The sequence below is a fragment of the Malaya genurostris genome, chromosome 2, assembly GCF_030247185.1.
Source record: "Malaya genurostris strain Urasoe2022 chromosome 2, Malgen_1.1, whole genome shotgun sequence".
NCBI classification, from domain to species: domain Eukaryota; kingdom Metazoa; phylum Arthropoda; class Insecta; order Diptera; family Culicidae; genus Malaya; species Malaya genurostris.
In genome coordinates, this window is record NC_080571.1 from 88,476,936 (window position 1) to 88,498,793 (window position 21,858).

Here is a 21,858-nt window from a genome sequence, read left to right on the forward strand (position 1 = left end):
CCTATTCATTTTATGGGTACCACTGTTTTTATGTTACAGTTTGGCATTGAAAATGTAATACTTTGTTTTGCACAGTATTCTGCTCTGCTAAAGCATTGTAATAATAATCCAAATTAATCGGCTCTAATTATTTTTGGGTTGCTTATTCACATTACTATCTAACGTTCAATTATCGTGTAAGTAAATGTGTTGCCATATTAAACGATTTTCTGTAAAACCACCATTTTCCAATTGATTTCGTTACACATGTCGCTTTTTTAAAATAACCAATAAGCCAGATGACATACACTTTGAAAAGGAATTCTAAAAAGTTCAGCACTCGCTGAAAGTTATTCACAACAGTAAACGCAAAGAAAGGATTTTTTAGACAGATTTCAGGAGAAAATTTCGATAGATTCTCATGGCATCCCTGTGTGAAGATGCTATAAACATAGCAGCAGAGTTGCCATTTTAAAATCTGTGTTTCAACTTGAAAAATCTGTGTACCATGTGTGTTGCATATGCTCAATCATAATCTGTGAAACACTTTTTGAAAATCTGCCTTTTTTATGAAATAATAATAAAAATCTGTAAAATCTGTAAATTTTGATGAAATATGTGTGGCAAAATAGGCGAAAAAAAAACTGTGGTTTTACAGAAAAATCTGCGAATATGGTAACTCTGCATAGCTGTAGTCAAAAACATTTGGAAGCATATTGTGATCGGCTCATAACCACAAGTAAATGTGATGTTCGCTTTTGCAGCAAATACGATTCGGGTACGTGTAAAATTATTTTCTATAGATACATGAAAGTTAACCAAAAATTTTTATTTCCGCAAAAATTCATTTGCATTGCAAGCATTTCAAAAAATCAGAACTTTCACAAAAGCCACTTATTCCTTAAAATACAGTACGAAATAAAAATTCTGCTTTCATCTTATACAGGATCAGTTTTCATGGGCTCATCCCAAGATCAATCAGGTTTGCCTGAGGAAGAAATACCCTTAATCGCTTCTGTCACGTCGAATACTGGAATGACACAAGCAGAAAATATAATGGACGATGCCGAGATGATCACCGTAGAATTCACAGAAGATAAATTTCAAGTTGCTGTACAGAACAAATCAAATTCAAATGTTGATAGTGAGGAGGACACTTCTGATAGTATTGAAGATTTCTCATCAAATATAATCGAGCGAACTGTTGATGCGACGGAGCAGCATGTGCTGGTGACTGGAAATGTACCAACAGCAGTGAGAGCAGAGTTTTTTCGACCTTGTGATCAACGCTATGAAAATTTAACCAGACAGATTTGCAGGGCCAGTAACGATATAGAAAATCAATCTCCAAATTCCAACAAAAAATGTAACTCTTCGGATGGTGTACATCTTCAGAAAAGTGGTAAAAAACACGCTTCAACAGAGATGAAATTTCGGTGTTTTAATATTAATTGGAACAAAATCAGTGACCGACTTTTAGATCGTTTACGATCTTTGCAAGAATTTAAAATAAATAATCCAGGTATATTCATTCCCGCATCCATCCGTGTTACCAAGACTGATTTGACCGCATTAACGAATGCTGTGGTTGACCAGCTCCGTATGATAGACTCAATGATCCGAGCTGAGACTATGGAAACTGTGTCACGTCAAATTTTTGAAAAATTCCCGGCTTTAGATTACACGGATGATGATGGTTTAGGAGCCGGACAAGGTTACGTTGAGTTAAAATACAAAATGATCAATCGCAATAATTATTTAAATCGATTTAAAAGCTGTCGGGCATCAATTTCGGATATCGTAATGAATTTGAAGAAAAAGCGAAATTCTCGAGCAGGAACACGCAAGGAATATTGGGAGAAAACATCCAATATATGTGAAAAGCATATTCTGTCGAAGTTATCCCGAGATGAGCCAAATTTAATGACGAACGATTTTCTACTACAATCACAGGCTTACGTAAGATACAAATTGGACGAGAAAGTCGAGACAATTGTAATGCTATCACAGCTTCCCGTTCTTCGACGTAGGATGTTACTCAATTTTCATTTCGAAAAGGCAACTGGAGTTAACGTTAATGATTTCCGGAGGTATTTTTTGATGAAAAAAGAAAAAATCATCCAATACTCACTTGTTAAAAATAAGAATTCGCATTTGAGTGAAAAATCGTCCGATTATGACATTCTTCAGTTTTTATGCTCGCTTGTAGGAGAGAGTTTCAGCGAAATAATCATCCACAAAGAAGTAAACGTTGTTCATAATTGTCTAATCCATGTTTCTGAATTAATTTTTTTGTACCGTAGATTGGCAGCCGTATTGATGATATCATCGTAGATAATCCTGGACCGGTACTGGCAGCTGTTGGTGAGTAGAACGTAGGAACTAGTTTCATACAAATGTTCTCCTTATTACTTTACCTTTATTCTATATCTGTTTGAATGTGAAGATGATGATCATAATATGTTTTATGTTGTATCATTTTAGATGTTGGATATGACAAAACAATGTTTTATTGCTATGCAAATGATGTGCGTCTTTCAGAGGGAGCGGAGGATATACTAACAGGAATGGAGGATCTTTTTACCATCTATTTTGTTCATAATTTTATGTATGCTAAATCTGTTTCCAAATTTTTGGAGCTACTACAGGAATATTTTTTTAAAATAATTACTTTCGTTGCATCAAAGTCTACTGCAAGTCGAATAGGTCAAAGACAGAGAAGAGTGAGAAAAGTTATTGCAGATATATCTAATTTCGATGTAGCCTTTGAAGAAGCTATTGAATAATGTAATGTCATTTATTATTCCCTGAGAACAAAAGCAATTAAAGTCCATTAATTTTTCTGTATTTGTGTATTTATTTCAATGCCTGGCTAATGCATTAATTTATTATTCATGCATACACACACATCGATATACATATTACATGAGAGTAAAATTAAACTGAAATGTTAATATACAGTAAAAGCAATAAAACATTATTTCGTTGAAAATTAAATTCAGTTGAATTTTACAAGAACACAATCTCAATTCATGCAAATTCGTTGAATGATTGAATTTTACATTTATTTCCGTGCTCCAAATATGTGCATGAAAATGAATGTGAAATTACATAAAAATTTTAACTGTGTGTTTCTTGTACGTTTTCAGGGAGTTCCAAACTTTGATCCGTTGAATCATCCCGATGCTGGTGTTGAACTGCTTGGCCAAATTCCGTGTCGACGCCGATGGGTTTTTCCTGATGTACTCAACCACTTTTAAGTCCCGGCCGTGCTGGCCGGGGCCCGTTTTCCTACCGGATCGGGGCAAATCCTTCATGGAAAGGGTCTTACCGAACTTCTCGATAATATTTTTGACACTGGTGTGGTGCACTTTCACCCGTTTTGCAATTTCGTTGTACGTGACACCACTTTCTGAGCACCAAGTGTGCAGAATTTTCTATCGCGTTTCCTGATCAATTCGACTCATCATTGAAACGATAAACCGTACCGAAACCAATCGATTGCGCAGCTGATATTGACATGTAAACAAACATGTCACCGTAAAACACGCTGCAAAAAATTAGGCTATTTCAGAGTAATAACCGTTTGAATGTTGCTAACTACTTATCAATACACTCCTAATATTCTGCAGATTTTCGAACTGAATTCTGCAGATTTTCGAACTGAATTCTGCATCGGGACTACAAAAGTCACTCTCGAAGATGAATTCTGGATCCGAATTTAAAAACTGAATCCTGAATCCGAAATTCTGTAAATAAAAGTTAGAACTCAGTTCCGAACCAGAATCCTGGTTTTGAATTTAGTTCCAGATCACAAATTTATTGACCAGTTTAACAATCCAGATCAAAAATTCATTTCTAGAACTCAATTTTAGAGCTCAGTTCCCAAGTTCAGGTTCAGAAATTCGTATTCCAAAATTCAGATCCTTTACAATCAAGAAAAAGAACCATTCATTTTATACGTAGTCATGTCATCCGGTTATGTCTCTGACATTATCCACCCGCCTTTTTATATTCGATTTCATCAGATTCAGATTTTTCTTTCAATCTAGATACTCAAGTAGGAGAGAAGGATTTTGTGTGTAAGTTTGTTGGACTTTTTTTTTATAATTGACACTTTACCATCTTTGTGGCATTCGTGTCAGCGTTTGTTCGACTGTAATCATCGAATTCTATCAATATTATAAAATTCTTTCAATATAAGCGCATTGAACTTCTAGTTCAGAAGCAAACTGCCGAGTGTTTTAAATTTGCTTCATTGTAACAACGGTCTATTTTTGGATTGAATCCATGAGTTACTGTTTACTTTCAATTTAGACGACCGGAGGAAAAGTGCGATGTTCAAATGGAATCTATTCTTTTCTCCGTGTAAAAGCGTTGGAGAACGAAGCCCACCGCAGAAACGGAGTGAAAAGTTCAGGAAAATTGAAACATAACCGGCTCGCACACACAGTCCTTCGCTACGTTATTGCCGCCTTACTGTGCTCCGTCGTCATCCGCATTCGATTCGCATTTTGCAGAAGAAGGTCGAAGCAGGCCTTCGAATGATGTTGTCTCGCTCGCTCGCTCGCACCGACCACGCAGACGAGATAAATAACGTCAGCTGTTTACCATTACTTCTGAACCAACGCGTTGGTTGGGTTGGTGCCTGGGCAAGCGAGGGTTACTGGGGGATTTGTGCATGGCTGCGGTCGATGGCACGCGATTGCTTTCGACGGTTTTGCGTTTTCGTATGAATTCGGAATCCCGCCCGCCCGGTGCCGATGGGTCATCGATGGCTGCATTTGGTAACAACTGCATGGACTGCTACTGATTCCATCCACTCGCAATACAGTCTGGAAGCTCTGCGCAATTCCAGTTCAATGGAGAAATTATGAAGTTGGTCATGGTTAGCCTGTTTAATTTGTGTTATACAACCATCGCATCGCGCTTGCACATACACACACGTACATCTAGACATACAGTCGTAGAGCTGCTCGGTGCATTGCAGATTGCAGCTCGGGAGCTTGCCGTTATTACAACAGTCCGTGCAGCAGACTGGAGCGCTGGTCACAAACACATGACCGGTTGCAGACTCGGATGGTCTGCAGGCGGCTTGTTGGCTCGACGCTGACTGCCCACAGACAGAAAGCAATCCGGTACCGATGTTGTTACGCAACAGTTGTGTTTAGTTCTGGTTTATTAAAAAGTCCACTGGAAATTCTGATGCTGTTGGGGCTTTGCTCACGTGGCCGCAGCGGTCGGAATTCTTTACCGGCCCAGCTGAACACCACCACCGAGTTCTGGTGAAAGCCGACATTACGAGGGCCATGTTCTGGGCATGAGATGTAGCAGTAATTATGACGATCGGTTTAATTACTTTTATGCAATACGCAGGAATTATTCCTCCTGCCCGTAGCTGAATTTCGTAAGCACCGTGAGTTTCCTGTTCTGTAGCTAGGACAGTTCTTTTTTGTATCGAACCTCAAAATTTCAGGTTTGCGAATATTTATTGTTTCCACGTAACTTCACACCTTCACCGGTAGCTAAAATTTATTTCGATTTGACAGTTGATCTTCACAGATCGTATAACTTCAGAGTTTCAACAAGCCGGCTGCAATTCGATATAATAAATCACAGGCTCGGACGAAACCGGCCTTTCTCACATTGCAAGCATGTAACGAAATCATTCCGTTGTGTGGACACCGTTGCAGACAGCCACCGTCTGGTCGTTTGGTCGAACGAACAAGCTTACACAATTTAGCTCGAACGTAAAGTACCGAAGTACGGAAAGCCGGCACAGAATCGAGTCACACATCGGAGAAAACTCGACGCGAAATGTAAGCCTTGTGGTTAGTTAATAGGAGCTTCTCAAATAAGAAAGTGAATGATTGGCATCTCTTTGATACTTATTAGTGCTATTCGACAACCAAAAGAAGAAAAAAAAACTACAGTCAGTCTCATCAGCGAAGCTGACCGAAGTAATTGATTGCTTGTCACAACCAAAAGATCTCAAAACAAAACAAAAATAATGGAAAGACAAAATCGTCCTTGGTTGAATCACGTCGATATTCCGCGGGCCTATAATTATTCTGCTGCACCCGCTCGTTAGTTAATTATGACTTGTAGAGTGACACGGTCGATGCACGCCATCCAATATTTAGAGTGTCGTATTGCACAATTCGGACTGAAATTATTCTGCCTTTGGTTTGGTTGGCAAGCAATTACTGGACTCTCCGTTGCACGCGGTAATCGCGTTAATCCTAAGCTGATGCTGATGGGATTTGCCATTTGCGTTCGTTACAGTGCAACGTTTGCAAATTCTTGCGAAATTTTTTGCAATCATACTGGATTTGAGCGCTCATTTGGAAAGGGTTCGAATATAATTGAATGCGAGTTTATGGCGGTTGATTTTTTAAATTTTCATGCCATCAGATTATAACCCGACGAAAGTTAAGAGAAAGGCTCATTTGCTCTATTCATTTCGATGATTGGTTGGTTCGTGATTGCTAAAAGCGAAAGTAGTGATTTGGGTTAAAAACCTACTGTATATGAAATGACCGACATTTTAGCTGAGCATTAGAACATTAGAGACCACCCGTACGTTGCCGATCAGAATCAATTGAGTTTGCTAATTTTTTTCTGAAGCAATGCACTTGGCAAAAGCACGTAGTTAATCATGGTTGCAAGAAATATCTGCATGGATACAAAAACTTTCCGCGCGCATTCTAAAAAATAAGTTCTAAAAATTAAAAAAAAAAAAGATCCATCGGTCAAACATTCCCCGGATAATAGAAGGAGTTTAGTCCATCCCGATATTAAATATGGAAATCGCTACTAAAGAGTTTATTTCTAATTGCTGATAAGGAATAAAATGAAATATCTTCAAAAAATGACATCACCCCTATCCCGTTTTCTGTTCACTTTGCTGTATACAAAACATTATGGCCACGAGATGACACACCACTACTAGAAAAGATTAAACCTTTGCTGCAGACCAATTTTAGATTTTCAACCAGAATTACAAGATTGACTTGCTAATTTTTACATATTCCATATGCACTAACCAGTGTTGGTGATTGCCGAAAATTTGACAGAAGCTGCTCGATATTTATCAATATTGTATACAACATTTTCAATCCGGTAGAAGATGCTACAAGAATTCGAGTCTCTCAATGCATGAACCGCGAGAGAATTTTTCTACATTTCTTCGCTCTTTCACTTCATACTCTGAGTATTTCACGGCCCTTAAAAAAATTATAGTCTTATAATGATTAGTGCTGTGTGGAATTTACCAAGAGAATATCTCAAGTTGACAATTATCTCAGAAAATCGAATCGATGATTCGACTTGATGATTCTCATACTAGGTTGCAGTATTTCAATACCCTTGTGTGGAGCATTCACATACATTTTCATAGACACAACTTGTACGAAGGTTATATGCACATAATTAGAATAAGTGGCAATAGTAAAATGATTCTATCGCAATTATCCACTGCCCATACAGAATCGGATCGCGAAACGAGAATAATTGACCGCTTGTTGCTTCAGAGAGAATCCCCACAGCAGTGAGCTAACCTTTGATTCTCAGACAGGTCATCGAGAGAAATTCGCTTTAGCACTGGTGTCTGTTCTATGTTAAATGAACCATGTCGGTTTTTTGTTGCTGCGATGATATCCGTCTCTCTTTGATGGCACTGATTGAATCGTGTGAAGAGTTGATAGAGAGCGTTCTTTGAAACGATAAAAGCCATCCTTGGCACGGATGAGGGTCATTTCGCCGAAAGCCATATCGCCGAAAGTCGTTTCGCCGAAAGGGTTATTTCGCCGAAAGGGTTATTTCGCCGAATGCCATTTCGCCGAATGTCATTTCGCAGAAAACCATTTCGCCGAAAGGGTCATTTCGCCGAATCCTGAAATCGTCTTGAAATCGTAATTAGAATTGATTTAAATTAAAGACAAACGAAAGATGATAGCGTTAACGCCCGTTTTGTTGACCTACCATAGTACTTCTTGAATAATGATTGATTCATGAACCTCAGAAAGTAGTTCCCAGGAAAACTTGTTGACTATTAGCTAGTAAGCATCAAAGTTATTGCATAGGTGTGTCTTCCAGGCAAATGTAGGTGGTATTTTCCGTTTATTAAGTGAAAATGAAAAAATACTAATGCGGCTACGCCACATCGTTTTGGTTCATGTGCTGTTCGACTTCGCTACCGCTCATTCGGACCTAACTAAAGCAAAGAAACCTAGCTTTGAGTAGACCGGGCAAACGAGGCGGTTACAGGTTTGTATTCAAGTGGTCGCCGCCTCCGACGGCGGGTCGGCGGCCGACTCAGCTGGCGTCGACTCGGCGGCTTTGTGCCGCCGAGCCATCTTGGCTTCGGTTATGTGGCTGCGCCACATCAGTTATACTGGAGACATAACAGGCAGGAGATATGACCCTTACGGAGAAATTACCCTTTCGGCAAAATGACCCTTTCGGCGAGATGACCCTTTCGGCGAAATGGCCCTTTCGGCGAAACGACTTTCGGCGAAATGATCTATTCGGCGAAACGACTTTCGGCGAAATGGCATTCGGCGAAACGACTTTCGGTAAAATGGCTTTCGGCGATATGACCCGCTCCCCCTTGGCACTAACTACATGAATCCAAACACTCGATTAAATCATCGTTAGCTTTGACTGTCTTGGCATAACGATCACAATCTATTTTCGTTATGCTGGTATCTCAAAACACCGACAACACAAGACACGATAAAATTGCAACGTATTTTCGGTAGCCCGGTAGCTACCCAGATCAATAAACACATGATAATGTTATTCGAAAATTTACTAACAAACAACTCTTTCCTTTCTGAGAGATTTCAATTATGTGGGATTCTGTTTACAATGATAACAGATCATCTTTAATATGTAATATTTGCGACAATTTTAACATGACAGTGTTAAACATGGATAGCATGACACGGATCCCAAGACCTCCTGCACGTCCAAGTGCATTAGATTTATCTCTTTGCTCGACTTCAATTCGACTAGATTGCACCTGGAAAGTATTTCCTGATTTACACGGTAGCGATCATTTACCAATCATCATCTCAATTAGCAGTAACAAAGGCATTGCTAATTCAGTTAATATTCCATATGATTTGACAAACAATATTGACTGGATTAAATACCTAAGTAGTATCTCTAGTATTTTAAATTCAATGGAAAAGCTCCCCCCATTTGAAGGATATGACTTCCTCGTTTGTTCGATTCTGGAGGCCGCAGAACAATCCCAAACTAAACGTTTTCCTGGGTCAACGACTAACAGAAGGCCTCCGAACCCATGGTGGGACAAAGAGCGCTCATAGGCTAAACTCGTCAAACAAAATGCTTACAAAACGGGTTTCTAAAATAGGGAGGAACTCCTCAGAATTTTTAAAAGTTCGTAGTTTTAGAAACCAAGTACAAGAACATACTCCGGGCCAAAACATGTAGCTATTGGAGACATTTGTCGAAGGTTTTTCAAGAGAAACCTCAATGAGCAATCTTTGGAACACGGCCAGACGAATGAGGAATCGTAACGTGAGAAATGAGAATGAAGAATTCTCGAACCGATGGATATTTGACTTTGCTAGGAAAGTTTGCTAGATTCTGTTCCTACGGTGATCATTATTCGGGAATATCCTCTTTGATTTGGCTTCATTGATAGTCCTTTTTGTTTCTATAGCACTTTTGTTTTGTAATAATAACGCTCCTGGGTTGGCAGAATTAAATTCAACTTGGTGAAGACCCGACCTCGCAAAAAGATGTTTGTTGGAATTGTTCAACAAGTTTCTTAAGCAAAACATTGTTCCACCTGAATGTTATCGCCATTCAAAAGCCGGGGAAACCAGCTTCCAATCACAACTCATATAGACCCATTGCACAGTGGGAAAAAATCTATGAAAACCCGCAAAGAATTCTGTAACTCATGAACTACTTGAGATAGGTCAACAAACTAAAGCGTTTCTTATGTAAAATGTCAAAGGAATTCAATGGAATGGTTTACAATGGCCGCACGAATCCTGCTCGTTTTACCCCAAATGTACAGCAGTTTTGGGGTTTCCTATTACATTCGCTCTGTAACTTGAAAAGAAGTCGAGTGTCTTATTCTGGAAAAGCCTACTTTCATGTAAAAAAGTCTGGAGAATCGATTAGAATAACCTACACTAGCCGCACGAAACGTTTTGGTAGCTACTTTACCCCAATTCCTCCATTTAATGAGATCCTTACTGTAAATCGTCCTTAAATCTTGGTAAAACTTCTTGCAAGTTCACTAAATCTAGTATATCTTATGTGAAAAAGTCTGGAGAATCGAATGGAAGAACCTGCACTGGCCGTACGAAATGTTTTGATCACTATTTTACCGAGATTTAAGGACGATTTACAATAAGATATCATGAAATGGAGAAATGGGGTAAATAGTCACCAGAACGTTTCGTGCGGCCAGTGTAGGTTCTTCCATTCGGTTCTACAGACTTTTGTCGTGAATACGACTAACTTTACTATGGGGCGCCTTTTCGAAATGTACCCTCTGAGAGAGTGATAAGTTTTTGATCGTGAATATCTCTTGTTGTATCTAACGAATCAACATAGTTTTTGCTACATGCAATCGGAAATATGATCACAATTTTATGATCAAATGTTCAGTTGTGTGACATAATCTCAAATAATTTAAAATTAATTTTTTCTGAAATGTTTGGTATAAACGAGTATCAAAGAGGATAATTCATAAGGCGCGTTTGCCTTTCTCGTATTTTTAAATCTCATAGATCAGTGATCTGTGAAAGGATTTATATAATCTAACCACCAATTGAATCGAAATTATTCAACTTAAACGTGTATAGCAACAGCAATAGTTAAACGTGTATAGCAATTTCAATAGTACACTATTGAAAAACCTGTCTTATTTGACCCATGTAAACACCAGCCAACCAGAACACGTTCTGAGGAAGAGAGCAAAATATCTGTTGCTGTACAACAAATCGTTCGAGAAAAATGTTCCGAACAGTGCTTAATATCGTTCCACAATTTGGTCCTTCTGAAAGGCAGGAATGAATCCCGTACAGCATCCTGATAGTTTCTTTCAATGAAATGCACATCCGAAATGAAATAAACATTAAAATTCTATATGCTGCTATTTTTATAGCCGTTAGGAATGCCCATTAGTGAAAAAGCTACAAACGAAATCACGTAAAAAGAAACCTCTTAACAAAAATTGGATCAGTTTGGATTCTATCGCCACTACGAACAGATGTAGTGTGTGTCGTTTGCAAAGCTAGTTTCGCTTCCGACAAGAGCGATTACGTCACAGCTGCTAGTCGTTTGCATTGGTGAAATGCTTGCACAATCCATACAATTGATCAACTAATTGATATTCGGAAGTATTAAGGAACATGTCAGTTGTTTTCGTATTCACGACATCCAGTTATGTCTCTGACCTTACCCCTCGCCTTTTTTTTCCATAAGATAAGCTAGATTTAGTAAATTTCCAATAAGTTTTACCATGATTTAAGACCGATTTACAATAAAATACCATAAAATGGAGGAAATGGGCTAAAATAGTCATCAAAACGTTTCATGCGGCCAGGGTACGCTGTTCCATTCGATTCTCCAAACTTTTTTACATAACATAAGATAGTTTTCGTGTGGTTTCAACGAGGTTCGCTTAAGACTTAATAGTGATTTAGATGAAAATTTCACATATTAGAGGAATTGGGGTCATAACGTCTCGTGCGGCCAGTTTAAGTTATGGCATTCGACTGTATAGACTTTTTTTTACATAAGATAAGCTAGACTTAGTAAACTTTCAATAAGTTTTACCGAGATTTTAGGAGGATTTACATTAGGATATCATGAAATGGAGGTAATGGGGTAAAATAACCACCAAAACGTTTCGTACGGCCAGTGTACACTCTTCCATTCGATTCTCCAGACATTTTTACATAAAATCAAGCTATTTCAGTAGACCGCACTCGATTTCTTTTCAAGTTACAGAACAAATACTACAGAAAACCCTAAAACTTCTGGGCATTTAGGGTAAAACGAGCAGGATTACGATTCGTTCGGCCATTAAAAATCATTCCATTGAATTTCTTGGATTTTTGCCTTTCCCATATAGAAAGGTTATGCAATCGACTCAGTTCATCGAGCTGAGCAATGTCTGTGTGTGTATGTGTATGTATGAGTGTGTGTGTGTCTGTGTGTGTGTGTGTGTGTGTGTGTGTGTGTGTGTGTGTGTGTGTGTGTGTGTGTGTGTGTGTGTGTGTGTGTGTGTGTGTGTGTGTGTGTGTGTGTGTGTGTGTGTGTGTGTGAGTGTGTGTGTATGTGTCAAATACACCCAAACCTCCGTTTACGAACACTTTTTATACGTTACCTCCGGAAAATGATGTTTGAGGTATTTTGGAAATCCAAGATGGCGACTTCCGGTTGATTTATATTCCTCGAAAACCCTTACAATATGGGTATTTTCGGATCGGGGCTCATTAACCATTTCATTAATTAAGATGTCGGAAAACGATATTTGAGGTGGTTCTTAAATCCAAGGTGGCAACTTCCGGTTGATTGATATTCCTTGTAAACCCTTGCAATATGGGTATTTTCGGAACGGAATTGATGAGTAGATGTCGGAAAATGATGTTTGAGGTGGTTTTGAAATTCAAGATGGCGTCTTCTGATTTGTTGATATTGCTTGAAAACCCTTACAATATGGATATTTTCGGAACGGTAGTGTTTAAAACAACCAAGGAATACCAAGTTAAAGGAAAATGGCAAAAACTTTCAAAAGATACTAATAAACCGGAAGACACTGTTTTGCATTTCAAAACCACCTCAAATATAATTTTCCGACGTCTACTTTTAAATCTCTTTCAGAAAGTACCCATATTGTAAGGGGTTTCAAGAAATATCAACAAATCGGAAGTAGCCATCTTGAATTTCAAAACTACCTTAAACATCGTTTTCTGACATCTACTCATCAATCCCGTTCCGAAAATATCCACATTGTAAGGGTTTTCAAGGAATGTCAACAAACCGGATGTCGCCATCTTGGATTTCAGAACCACTTCAAACATTGTTTTCCGACATCTACACATCAATTCCGTTCCGAAGATACCCATGTTGTTATGGGTTTTAGGCAATCTCAATAAACCGGAAGCCGCCATCTTGGATTTTGAAACGAGCCCAAACATCATTTTCTTGCACTTACTCTTCACATCCGTTCCGAAAATAAACATATGATGCGCCGTTTCCACAATAATCACAAAAAACTTTTTTAACGAAGTAAATTCCAAATAACGTAAACTTTTTTTACGAACTACCTCTTTTTACGAACCCCCGTTTAGTTCGTAAATGGAGGTTTCGGTGTAATCTCACTAGGTTTTCTCGGAGATGGCTGAACCGATTTTGACAAACTTAGATTCAAATGAATGGTCTCGTGGTCCCACACGGAATTCCTCAATTTCATCCGGATCCGACTTCTGGTTCCGTAATTATATGGTAAAGTGTGTTCAATATTGTACACCGTCACATAAAATATTTTCGGATGCAACAAACATGTTATGCATAAACAATCTCTTGGTTTCTTTCGAAAATCGAAGAGAAAAATTTTGAATATATTGGAATATCACAATATTATATGTACATGAGAAAGGCATCATTACTCCACTAGGTGGATTAAAACAGATTTTTTTTACATAAGAAACACTCTTGTTTGTTGCCTTTTTCTATGGTTCCCGATTTCTTTGCGGGTTTACTGGTTTTTTTTTACCCACTGTGCATTGCCATGCTGTCCTGAAAAAGACAATTGTCCGAAAAATTAATCTTCGACGTCTCGACACTTGGGTCGAGACGAACGGCTTGTTGTTAGATACTCAGTTTGGTTTCCGTAGAAATAAAGGGATGAATGTATCTGTATTTTTAGACATTAAAGGAATATTGATTCAGTTTCCATTGACGTTCTTTCAGATAAGCTCCCCGACATAGACTTCCAGCGGTTATAAATAATTATTTGCATAACCTTTTGTCAGAGAAGCGCATGCATTTTTCACATGGCGATTTGGCAACATTCAGAATTAGCTACATGGGTCTACCGCAAGGCTCATGTGTCAGTCCGCTTCTGTATAATTTCTATGTAAACGACATTGACAGCTGTCTAGTAACCCCATGTACACTAAGACAATTGGGCAGATGAAGGTTTCAGTTATTGGACCCAAAGCTATTGATCTGCAAAAACCATTGCAAGATACCTTAGATAACTTGTCCGTTTGGGCTGTTCATCAGGGTATTGAATTCTCTGCGGATAAAACAGAGCTGGTCGTCTTTTCAAGAAAGCATGATCCTGCGCAGCTTCAGCTTCATATAATGGCAAGAATGATCCAACAGGTTTTGGCTTTCAAATACCTCGGGGTGTGGTTTGATTCCAAATGCACGTGGGGAGGACACATCTGATCACAGGTATCTGATTACAAAGCGCTAACAAAGAGTAAATTTTTTTCGAACAATAACTTATAATAGGATCTTGGTGGGGTGCTCGTCCGGAAATCTAATAAAATTGTACCAGACAACGATACTTTCAATTATGGAATATGGATGCGTTTGCTTTCGTTCTGCTGCATACTCTCACATTATTAAACTTGAGCGAATTCAGTTTCGTTGTTTGTGAATCGCTTTAGGCTGCATGCATTCGACACATACAATGAGTCTTGAATTCTGGCATGAGTTTTTCCATTGAAAGATTGCTTATTTTTTTGCGGAAAATACAGTACATTTCAGTGTAAAAATACAGCACAAATTAAAATGTAAAAAACAGTACACAGTATTTGGGTCGAAAATGTAGTACAATACTGTAAAACATAGTACGGACACGAGCGTTGCCGTTACGTTATATTACCGATATAAACGCCTGCCTTAATCCACTTTTGAGCTGCTAAAAAGTACACGAGGAACTTTTGAGAATTGGAAAGAACGAGTTCCATGTAAACTCTCTCGCTGCTTAACAGTACGCGTAGTACTTTTGGCAACTTATAAGTACAGAACAGTTACAGTTCCGTGTGCTTTTTATCGCTGCATAGAAGCTGTATAATATATTCTAGAAGCACCTTATAAGTTCGTTCGATTACGTCACGCGAATTTTCAAATAATAAAAGCCGAAACATGTTATATTTAACTGATTCTAAATATAAAAAATTTCCACTGAAAAAACATTTACTTGATACAGTAGCCAGATCACAGTTGATTTGGATAGTAATTTTACATGACAAATAGAGAAAAAACTTCCAAATGAGTGCTGAAAAAAAAACTTTAAAACATAATATTTTTAGTTTAAAAATGGATAGATTTACAAAGTTCCACGAAGAAGTTCCATGCTAGACTGCAATAATATTAGAAGCATCGTAAATTTGCGTAAGTTCCGAACTGCTAATCCAAGTAAATCGCAAATTTTCTGTCTCAATCCGCACTTGATTGACTCAGGAGTCATTTGGCGCAATTGAGTCGGGAGCGTTTGGGTTCGACTTGCTGGCAGCATAATAAATCGAAATTACGGTGCGAGTGCTGAACGCAATTTAGCCCGGCAAATCCACTTTATACATTATACATAAGTGGATATTGGCTTCATTCGCTAGTGTAGATACCAACAGTTCGGGAGACGATGACGAATGGTTGGTTTTAACGAGATAGTCTACTCTCTGGCCGTCGAGCGTTCGGATAATAACCCAGTTCATTAAATAATCATAATTCGATTATTTTTGACGCTTTTCCTTTCATTCTTTCTTTTCAGGTATGTGCATTTTCGATGTGATTAACCCATCAAAACGTGACTCGCTTTAATGGGAAATTTTGGATCGAACGAAGATAATTTGACTCGGTGTGTAAGTTTTTGGTCGGCTGATGGTGGGTGATTATAGATCAAGTTTTAGACTTTTTTTATAGACTTGCATTCGAAAAACGAAAACAATTGGATTGCTGAGGTACATTGGTTCAAAAGCAGCGCAGTTTGCAAACAAAAAAAAACTTATACTAATAGGTCGATTGTTCTGAAAATAAATGATTCCGGTTTTAACAGTTGCTCGTAATGGACATCAAGCTCTTAGAAGCATTCAAAGACCAAAAAGATCTTCCTTCTAATTTCAATTTAAACAACATAAACGATGTTCATTATTCAAATAATGTTTGCGTAGTAAACGTGGCTTTTTCAGTACTTTTCCAAGATTTTGATTTTCATTTGTAAAGTCGATAACTGAACAGGAAAAAAATATAAAAATAAATTCACATCTTTAGTAATTGCCCTCAACATCTTGAAGGTAAATGTTTAGAAATTTCTTTCCTTTTTGTGAAATATTCCAGAAGCTTCTGCGTAAAATGGTTAAAAATTGCTTTTCAATGACATGCTCCTAAAAATGAGATTACTTTGTAACTGAGATAATATTGAGAAGCTTCTTTGTAGTCTTCGTGATATAATTTGGCACAGTTTAAATATGAACTCCGAAGTCGTCTGCAACGGTAGAGTTTTTCCTTTGTCGAGACGACAAGAGAGTTTGCATTGTCTTTGTTTTTCTGTGTGCCTCATTTGAATTTCTTCAATGAATGAGTCTAGAAAAAAGTGCTGGTGAAAGTACTGTAGAGATCCTTTTAAACATTAATAGCTAATATATAAGCTCCGTTCATATTACTTCATGTTTACTTGTACGACTTCGGAGTATTAATACGAACACATTCGTGCCATAACTATCAAAATAACATATTATTCGGTTAGATTTTCAAATATTTAGACTTACGTCCATCAACCAGCTTACGAGAGAAGCAGCTCAAATTTGACTGCCTTCAACAACAGACACATACTTACACACATTTTCAGACAACGCCAGAGGCAACAAACAAAGTATCCGTCATCTTTGCGGAAAAGTTGAATCCTTTTCTGACTGCCAGCGGGTAAAACCCCGTGGCACTGATAATATCGAAATACATGTGAAAATAAGTAAGTGCACAAGAAGATTCGCCTGGAATGCTGCCTCAAGAGAAGCGCGATTCCATGCTGGCGGAAGAAGGCCAACCTCAAGAACGAAGTGCGTGGCTGTGGCAAGCCCTAACGCCTGCTGGTAGAGCTCGGAAAGGGAGAGGAAAACACAAAATATAACAGATAACATGAGTTATGTCAGAGAAACATCATGCGGATTTCATGGAATATACCTTGATGTACAGTTACACATTAGCCCCCGCTGTAAAGGGAAGAGGGGACGCGAGCGGGCGGAGTGAAGAAGAATCAGTAAGATGATGGAAGAGAAAAATTTACTAAATGAACAAAAAAAAAAAGAACCAACAAATGACGTCGTAAGAGAAAGAGTGCCGGAAAATGTTGATCGCACACGCTGAAGTCAAGCTGGTTTGGATTTTTTTCCCGCCCAGCTTTCCCTACTGTAGCTTCGGGCCAGACGCGGATAAAGCATTTCATTTTTTTTTTTCATTCAACCAGTGCACAATTTGGCACAAGCCGGTTCCTAACCAGTCAGCTTGAAACGTGCTGCCATCGGTCGGATTGGCGTGACGTAGAACCGGGAAGACCGCGAAGGTGCGTGGGTCGAATTTCCATCAAATTTTGTTGAAGTTTGTTGCTTTGAATAAATTTGGTTTTCCATGAATTAATTATTGAAACGGAATGAGCGCGTAATTTTTCGCTACAGAATGCTAATTGAGAGTCTCTGATGCATGGAACCGAAATTGGTTATGGATATTTGGGCAAGTAATCTACCTGTAATTAACACAATTTTTCTGGCAGGAATAATTTAGTCGAATGATATGGTTTTGACATTAAACCCTGGAATTATTTTCTGTTTGATTACATTTAATGTCAGCTCATTTTATAGTATTTGATAATAAATCTTTCTTTTTTCTATTTCGCTGCGAACTTGTTTTATTTTCTTATATGTCACCAAAAAAGCCAAAAAGTACTATTTTTGTTTCTACCTTTCTCATATAAAAAAGGGTTATGCAATCACTGGGAAAGCCGACTTTTTGACCGAGGCCCGAAGTGTCATATATCATTCGACTCAGTTCGCCGAGATCACAAAATGGCTGTGTGCATGTATGTATGTGTGTATGTGACAAATAATGTCACTCAATTTTCTCAGAGATGGCGTGACCGATTATCACAAACTTAAATTCAAATGAAAGATCTCATGGTCCCATATATCGCTTTTGAATTTTATCTTTATCCGGACTTCCGGTTCCGGAATCACAAGGAAATATGTGCAAATCTATGAGAAGCACTCAATTCTCAACGGATTTTTGCAAACTTAGAAGTAAATGAAATTAAATTTCTTAAATAAGTCTCCGAGAAGGTGATCCAGATTCGACTTTTGGTTCCGGTATTACAGCGCGATAAGTGAAAAACTTTCAATTTCATGAGGTTTTTTTTTGAAAGTGATGGGGAAACGACGTGCTAATTTTTATAACATTCACTGCTAAGTTCATCTAGTTGGCAGACCTTGTTAGTTAGTGGATATATAAATCTACTTTGGGACTACTAGTCCCGTTTCCGAAAGCACCGGTAATAGTGATGAAAACCTAGAAAAACGGAACTCATTTCGATTTCTCAGCAACCGTTTAACGGATTTATACAAATCATGATTAAAATAGAAGCTCTCATTGTCTCAAAAGATACTGTGCAATTTCATCCACATTCGATTTCCGGTTCCGAAATTATAGGCGGACGAGTGTCAAAACTTTCAAACTGTCATACAGAATGATGCAAAATCGGTACACATCGGTACGGGCTGGTACGGAAGAAGAAGAAAATGCTTTGTTCAAATTTTGTATAGCGTGCACAGTTGCCACATTTATATTTATATTAACTTGAAATAATTGTTTACAAATTCAAAAGGTGATAGTAGTTTATACAAAAAAAGTTTTTGATTTTATTCAAGTTTGAAAGAAATTCTTTTGACAGAATCATCTAGTGATGTTTCTAAAAATATGAGTAATATGAGAAAGGCTTTGTCACTAGGTGGATTGATAAAGGTTTTTATTCCCTTAAAGAGAAGGGGGGAGGGTAGGTTCTTAAAGATGAAAAAAATATAATTTTTGCGATTTTTTTTCAGAATTATCATTCAACAATATAAATTCTAATGTTTTGCATGATGAAAAGCATCATTCGAATAACATTTTGTAATTTTTTCGTGGAAAAATAATAAGAATTATGTCGGTGAAGAGGTATTTTAGAGGACACTTCTTAAAAATCAGACAGTGGACTCATTGTATTTGTTGACTTCTGACTAATCAGAAGTGAACAAATCAAAATAGCATAGTTAGAGGAGAAGTTTTTCTAGTCCTCAACGTTTCTGTTTCATTTATTTTTAATTCAAAATGTAAACTACGATTTTTCACGAAAAAATCCGCCGTTTTGTAGTAGTTAAACCTCCTCAAAGTAACAAATAACGAAAAGGAAAACGTTGAGGTCTGTTTTTTTATATGTAGAAAGTGTGTGCAGAATTTGAAAAAAATTTTTTTGCAGTAGGCAACGATGGCTTTTATCGTATCAAAGAACGCTCACCAGCAACTCTTCACACGATTGAATTAGTGCCATCAAAGAGAGACCGATATCATCGCAACAACAAAATCCCGGCATGGTTCATTTAACATAGAATAGACACCAGTGCGAGAGCGATGACATTTCTGAAAATCAAAGGTTAGCACGCTGATGTGGGGATCCTCTCTGAAGCAACAAACTGTCGCTTATTCTCGTTTCGCGATACGATTCTATACAGGCAGTTGATAATTGCGATAGAATCATTTTACTATTGCCGTTTATTCTAACTATGTGCATATAACCTTTGTATAAGTTGTGTCTATGAAAGTGTCTTTGAATGATTCACACAAGGGTTTTGAAATATTGCAACCTAGTATGAGAATCATCAAGTTGAATCATTGATTCGATTTTCTGCGATAATTGTCAACTTGAGATTCTCTCTTGGGAAATTCCACACAGCAACGATCATTATCAGACTGTAATTTTTTTAAGGGCCGTGAAATACTCAGAGTTTTAAGTGGAGCGAAGAAATGTAGAAAAATTCTCTCGCGGCTCATGCATTGAGAGACTCGAGTTCTTGTAGCATCTTCTACCGAATTGAAAATGTTGGATACAATATAGATAGCAATATAGCAGCTTCTGTCAAATTTTCGGCAACCACCAACACTGGCAGTAGGTTTTGAGTGACGATGGACACGGACTTTCAAAACCTGCTTTCGAGAATAACGCGTTTTAAGTTTTTTGTCTATAAAATCAATGGAAACAATTTATTACTCTAGGGAGCCCGTAGGGTCTAACATTTTCATAAAATCATATTTAGTCTTTTATAATTTGTCATAATGGAACATTTCAAGAATATTTTGTCAAGTTTTGAAGTCAAACGAAGCAGAAATCTTGTGCCTTACTTCTTCGCAGTATGAGATAAGCAAAAGTAAAGGCCCTCTACTTCCAGAGTTTTGTTCCGATAGACTTGAAATTTCAGAGAATATTCTTGAAATGTTTTATTATAAGAAAATACAAAGAAAATAAGAAACGTTTTTTCGAAAGTGTTAGACCCTACCCGCTTCTTAAGGTTCTACTTACACTCTTAGGAAAACAGTCATAGAAGAAAAATGCAAAAGCAGTTTTCTTCGCTACTGCTAGATGAATCTTCAAGGAAAAAACATCAGTTTTTATAGAAAAAAATATTAAATGAACTGCTGTTTTGCAGCAATGGCGGTTTTTCTAACATAGTAAACATCGTAAAGTGCCCCTTAACATTATTACAGCATGGGATATGCAAGGTCGAGGCCACACATTCTTCCACAAGGTGAATTTTGTATCGGTGTTTTTACCAAAGAAATACCAATCGACGTCAAAATATTATAATAACACATATTACAACAAAAATATTAACCTAAAATCTATCTCAACAAATGGGTTCCGTCATTCGCTAATTTACTAAAAAGTAAACACAAATAATCATGTTTGTGATTTAAGTAGATCGGTGGTCATTTCAGTCATGGTTCAGTATTTATAAATAACTAGCTGACCCGTCGAACTTCGTCTCGCCCAAATTTTTTTTGTTTGAACTTATGTTTTCAGACAGAAGAATCCCCACTCAAAACGCAATTATATTTTGTTGGTCGATAAGCGTGTGTTGAACGGCATACTGCACGAAACAATCGTTCAGTTTGCTGGAACGATTTGTTGTTGTTTTTACTCCTACAAAAAATGTGAAAATTAAGTGAACGTTTTTTTTTTCTAAGAGGGTTGTCAAACGACTAAGTGGTTAACGTTTCTCTCCATTATTTTTCTGATTACTTAACCTACAATCAACGGAATTCAACAACATTCGCTTCACCTGAAAAAAACATCACCAAAGATTAATGTGAAAATGTGAAATTCTTCTGTTAAACGAAAATTAAGCAAATGCACAAACTGTCATCTTATCCTTTGAGTCAATGCACTGAACAGAGATTTCTCTCTAATGGCTTCGATATAAAGGATATAAAGTGCCAGGTTTTCTCTTCCAGATGTGACTCTTGCTTTGGGTAATCGATGAAAAAGCTCAATAACCAGATTTTGTTGTTGATAAACTTAACACAATGTTGAAAAGTTTCTCTTCTAGAGTTGTTCCTTTGGTAGAGTAGGATATATTTACAATTTGTATATAGCCCCAGTAACCAAAAGTTCGTAAAAAAAAAGATTTGCATTCTGAACAGTCCGTTTTTAAGGAATTACTCATACGTGAATGTTCATCCGACTGAACAAACTTTGAAGCAGTTACTTATACAGCTTTTAAGCAGCGAGAAAGTTTTCTCAGAACTTGTTCTGTACGTTCAAGTTGCCGAAAAGTACCACGCGTACTT

General features: G+C 37.6%; 2 protein-coding genes across 5 annotated transcripts in view; both read left to right on the forward strand.

The window, feature by feature from the left end:
• LOC131432596 (uncharacterized) overlaps positions 1–17,828 on the forward strand; it is a 114,149-nt gene extending 96,321 nt beyond the window's left edge. For 2 of the 3 annotated variants that reach the window (XM_058598959.1, XM_058598961.1), the window contains 3 exons: positions 926–2,223; positions 2,283–2,343; positions 2,464–2,867. In XM_058598959.1, coding sequence (XP_058454942.1) covers positions 926–2,223; positions 2,283–2,343; positions 2,464–2,765 — 1,661 coding nt within the window. In that variant the 3' untranslated portion in view covers positions 2,766–2,867. Of the gene's footprint in view, positions 1–925; positions 2,224–2,282; positions 2,344–2,463; positions 2,868–15,763; positions 15,855–15,915 lie in introns of those variants that run through there. The other variant, XR_009229904.1, reaches the window with a different exon arrangement.
• The window catches only part of LOC131432595 (furin-like protease 2), a 967,327-nt gene that overhangs the window by 152,103 nt on the left and 793,366 nt on the right, over positions 1–21,858 (forward strand). The window lies entirely within an intron of this gene.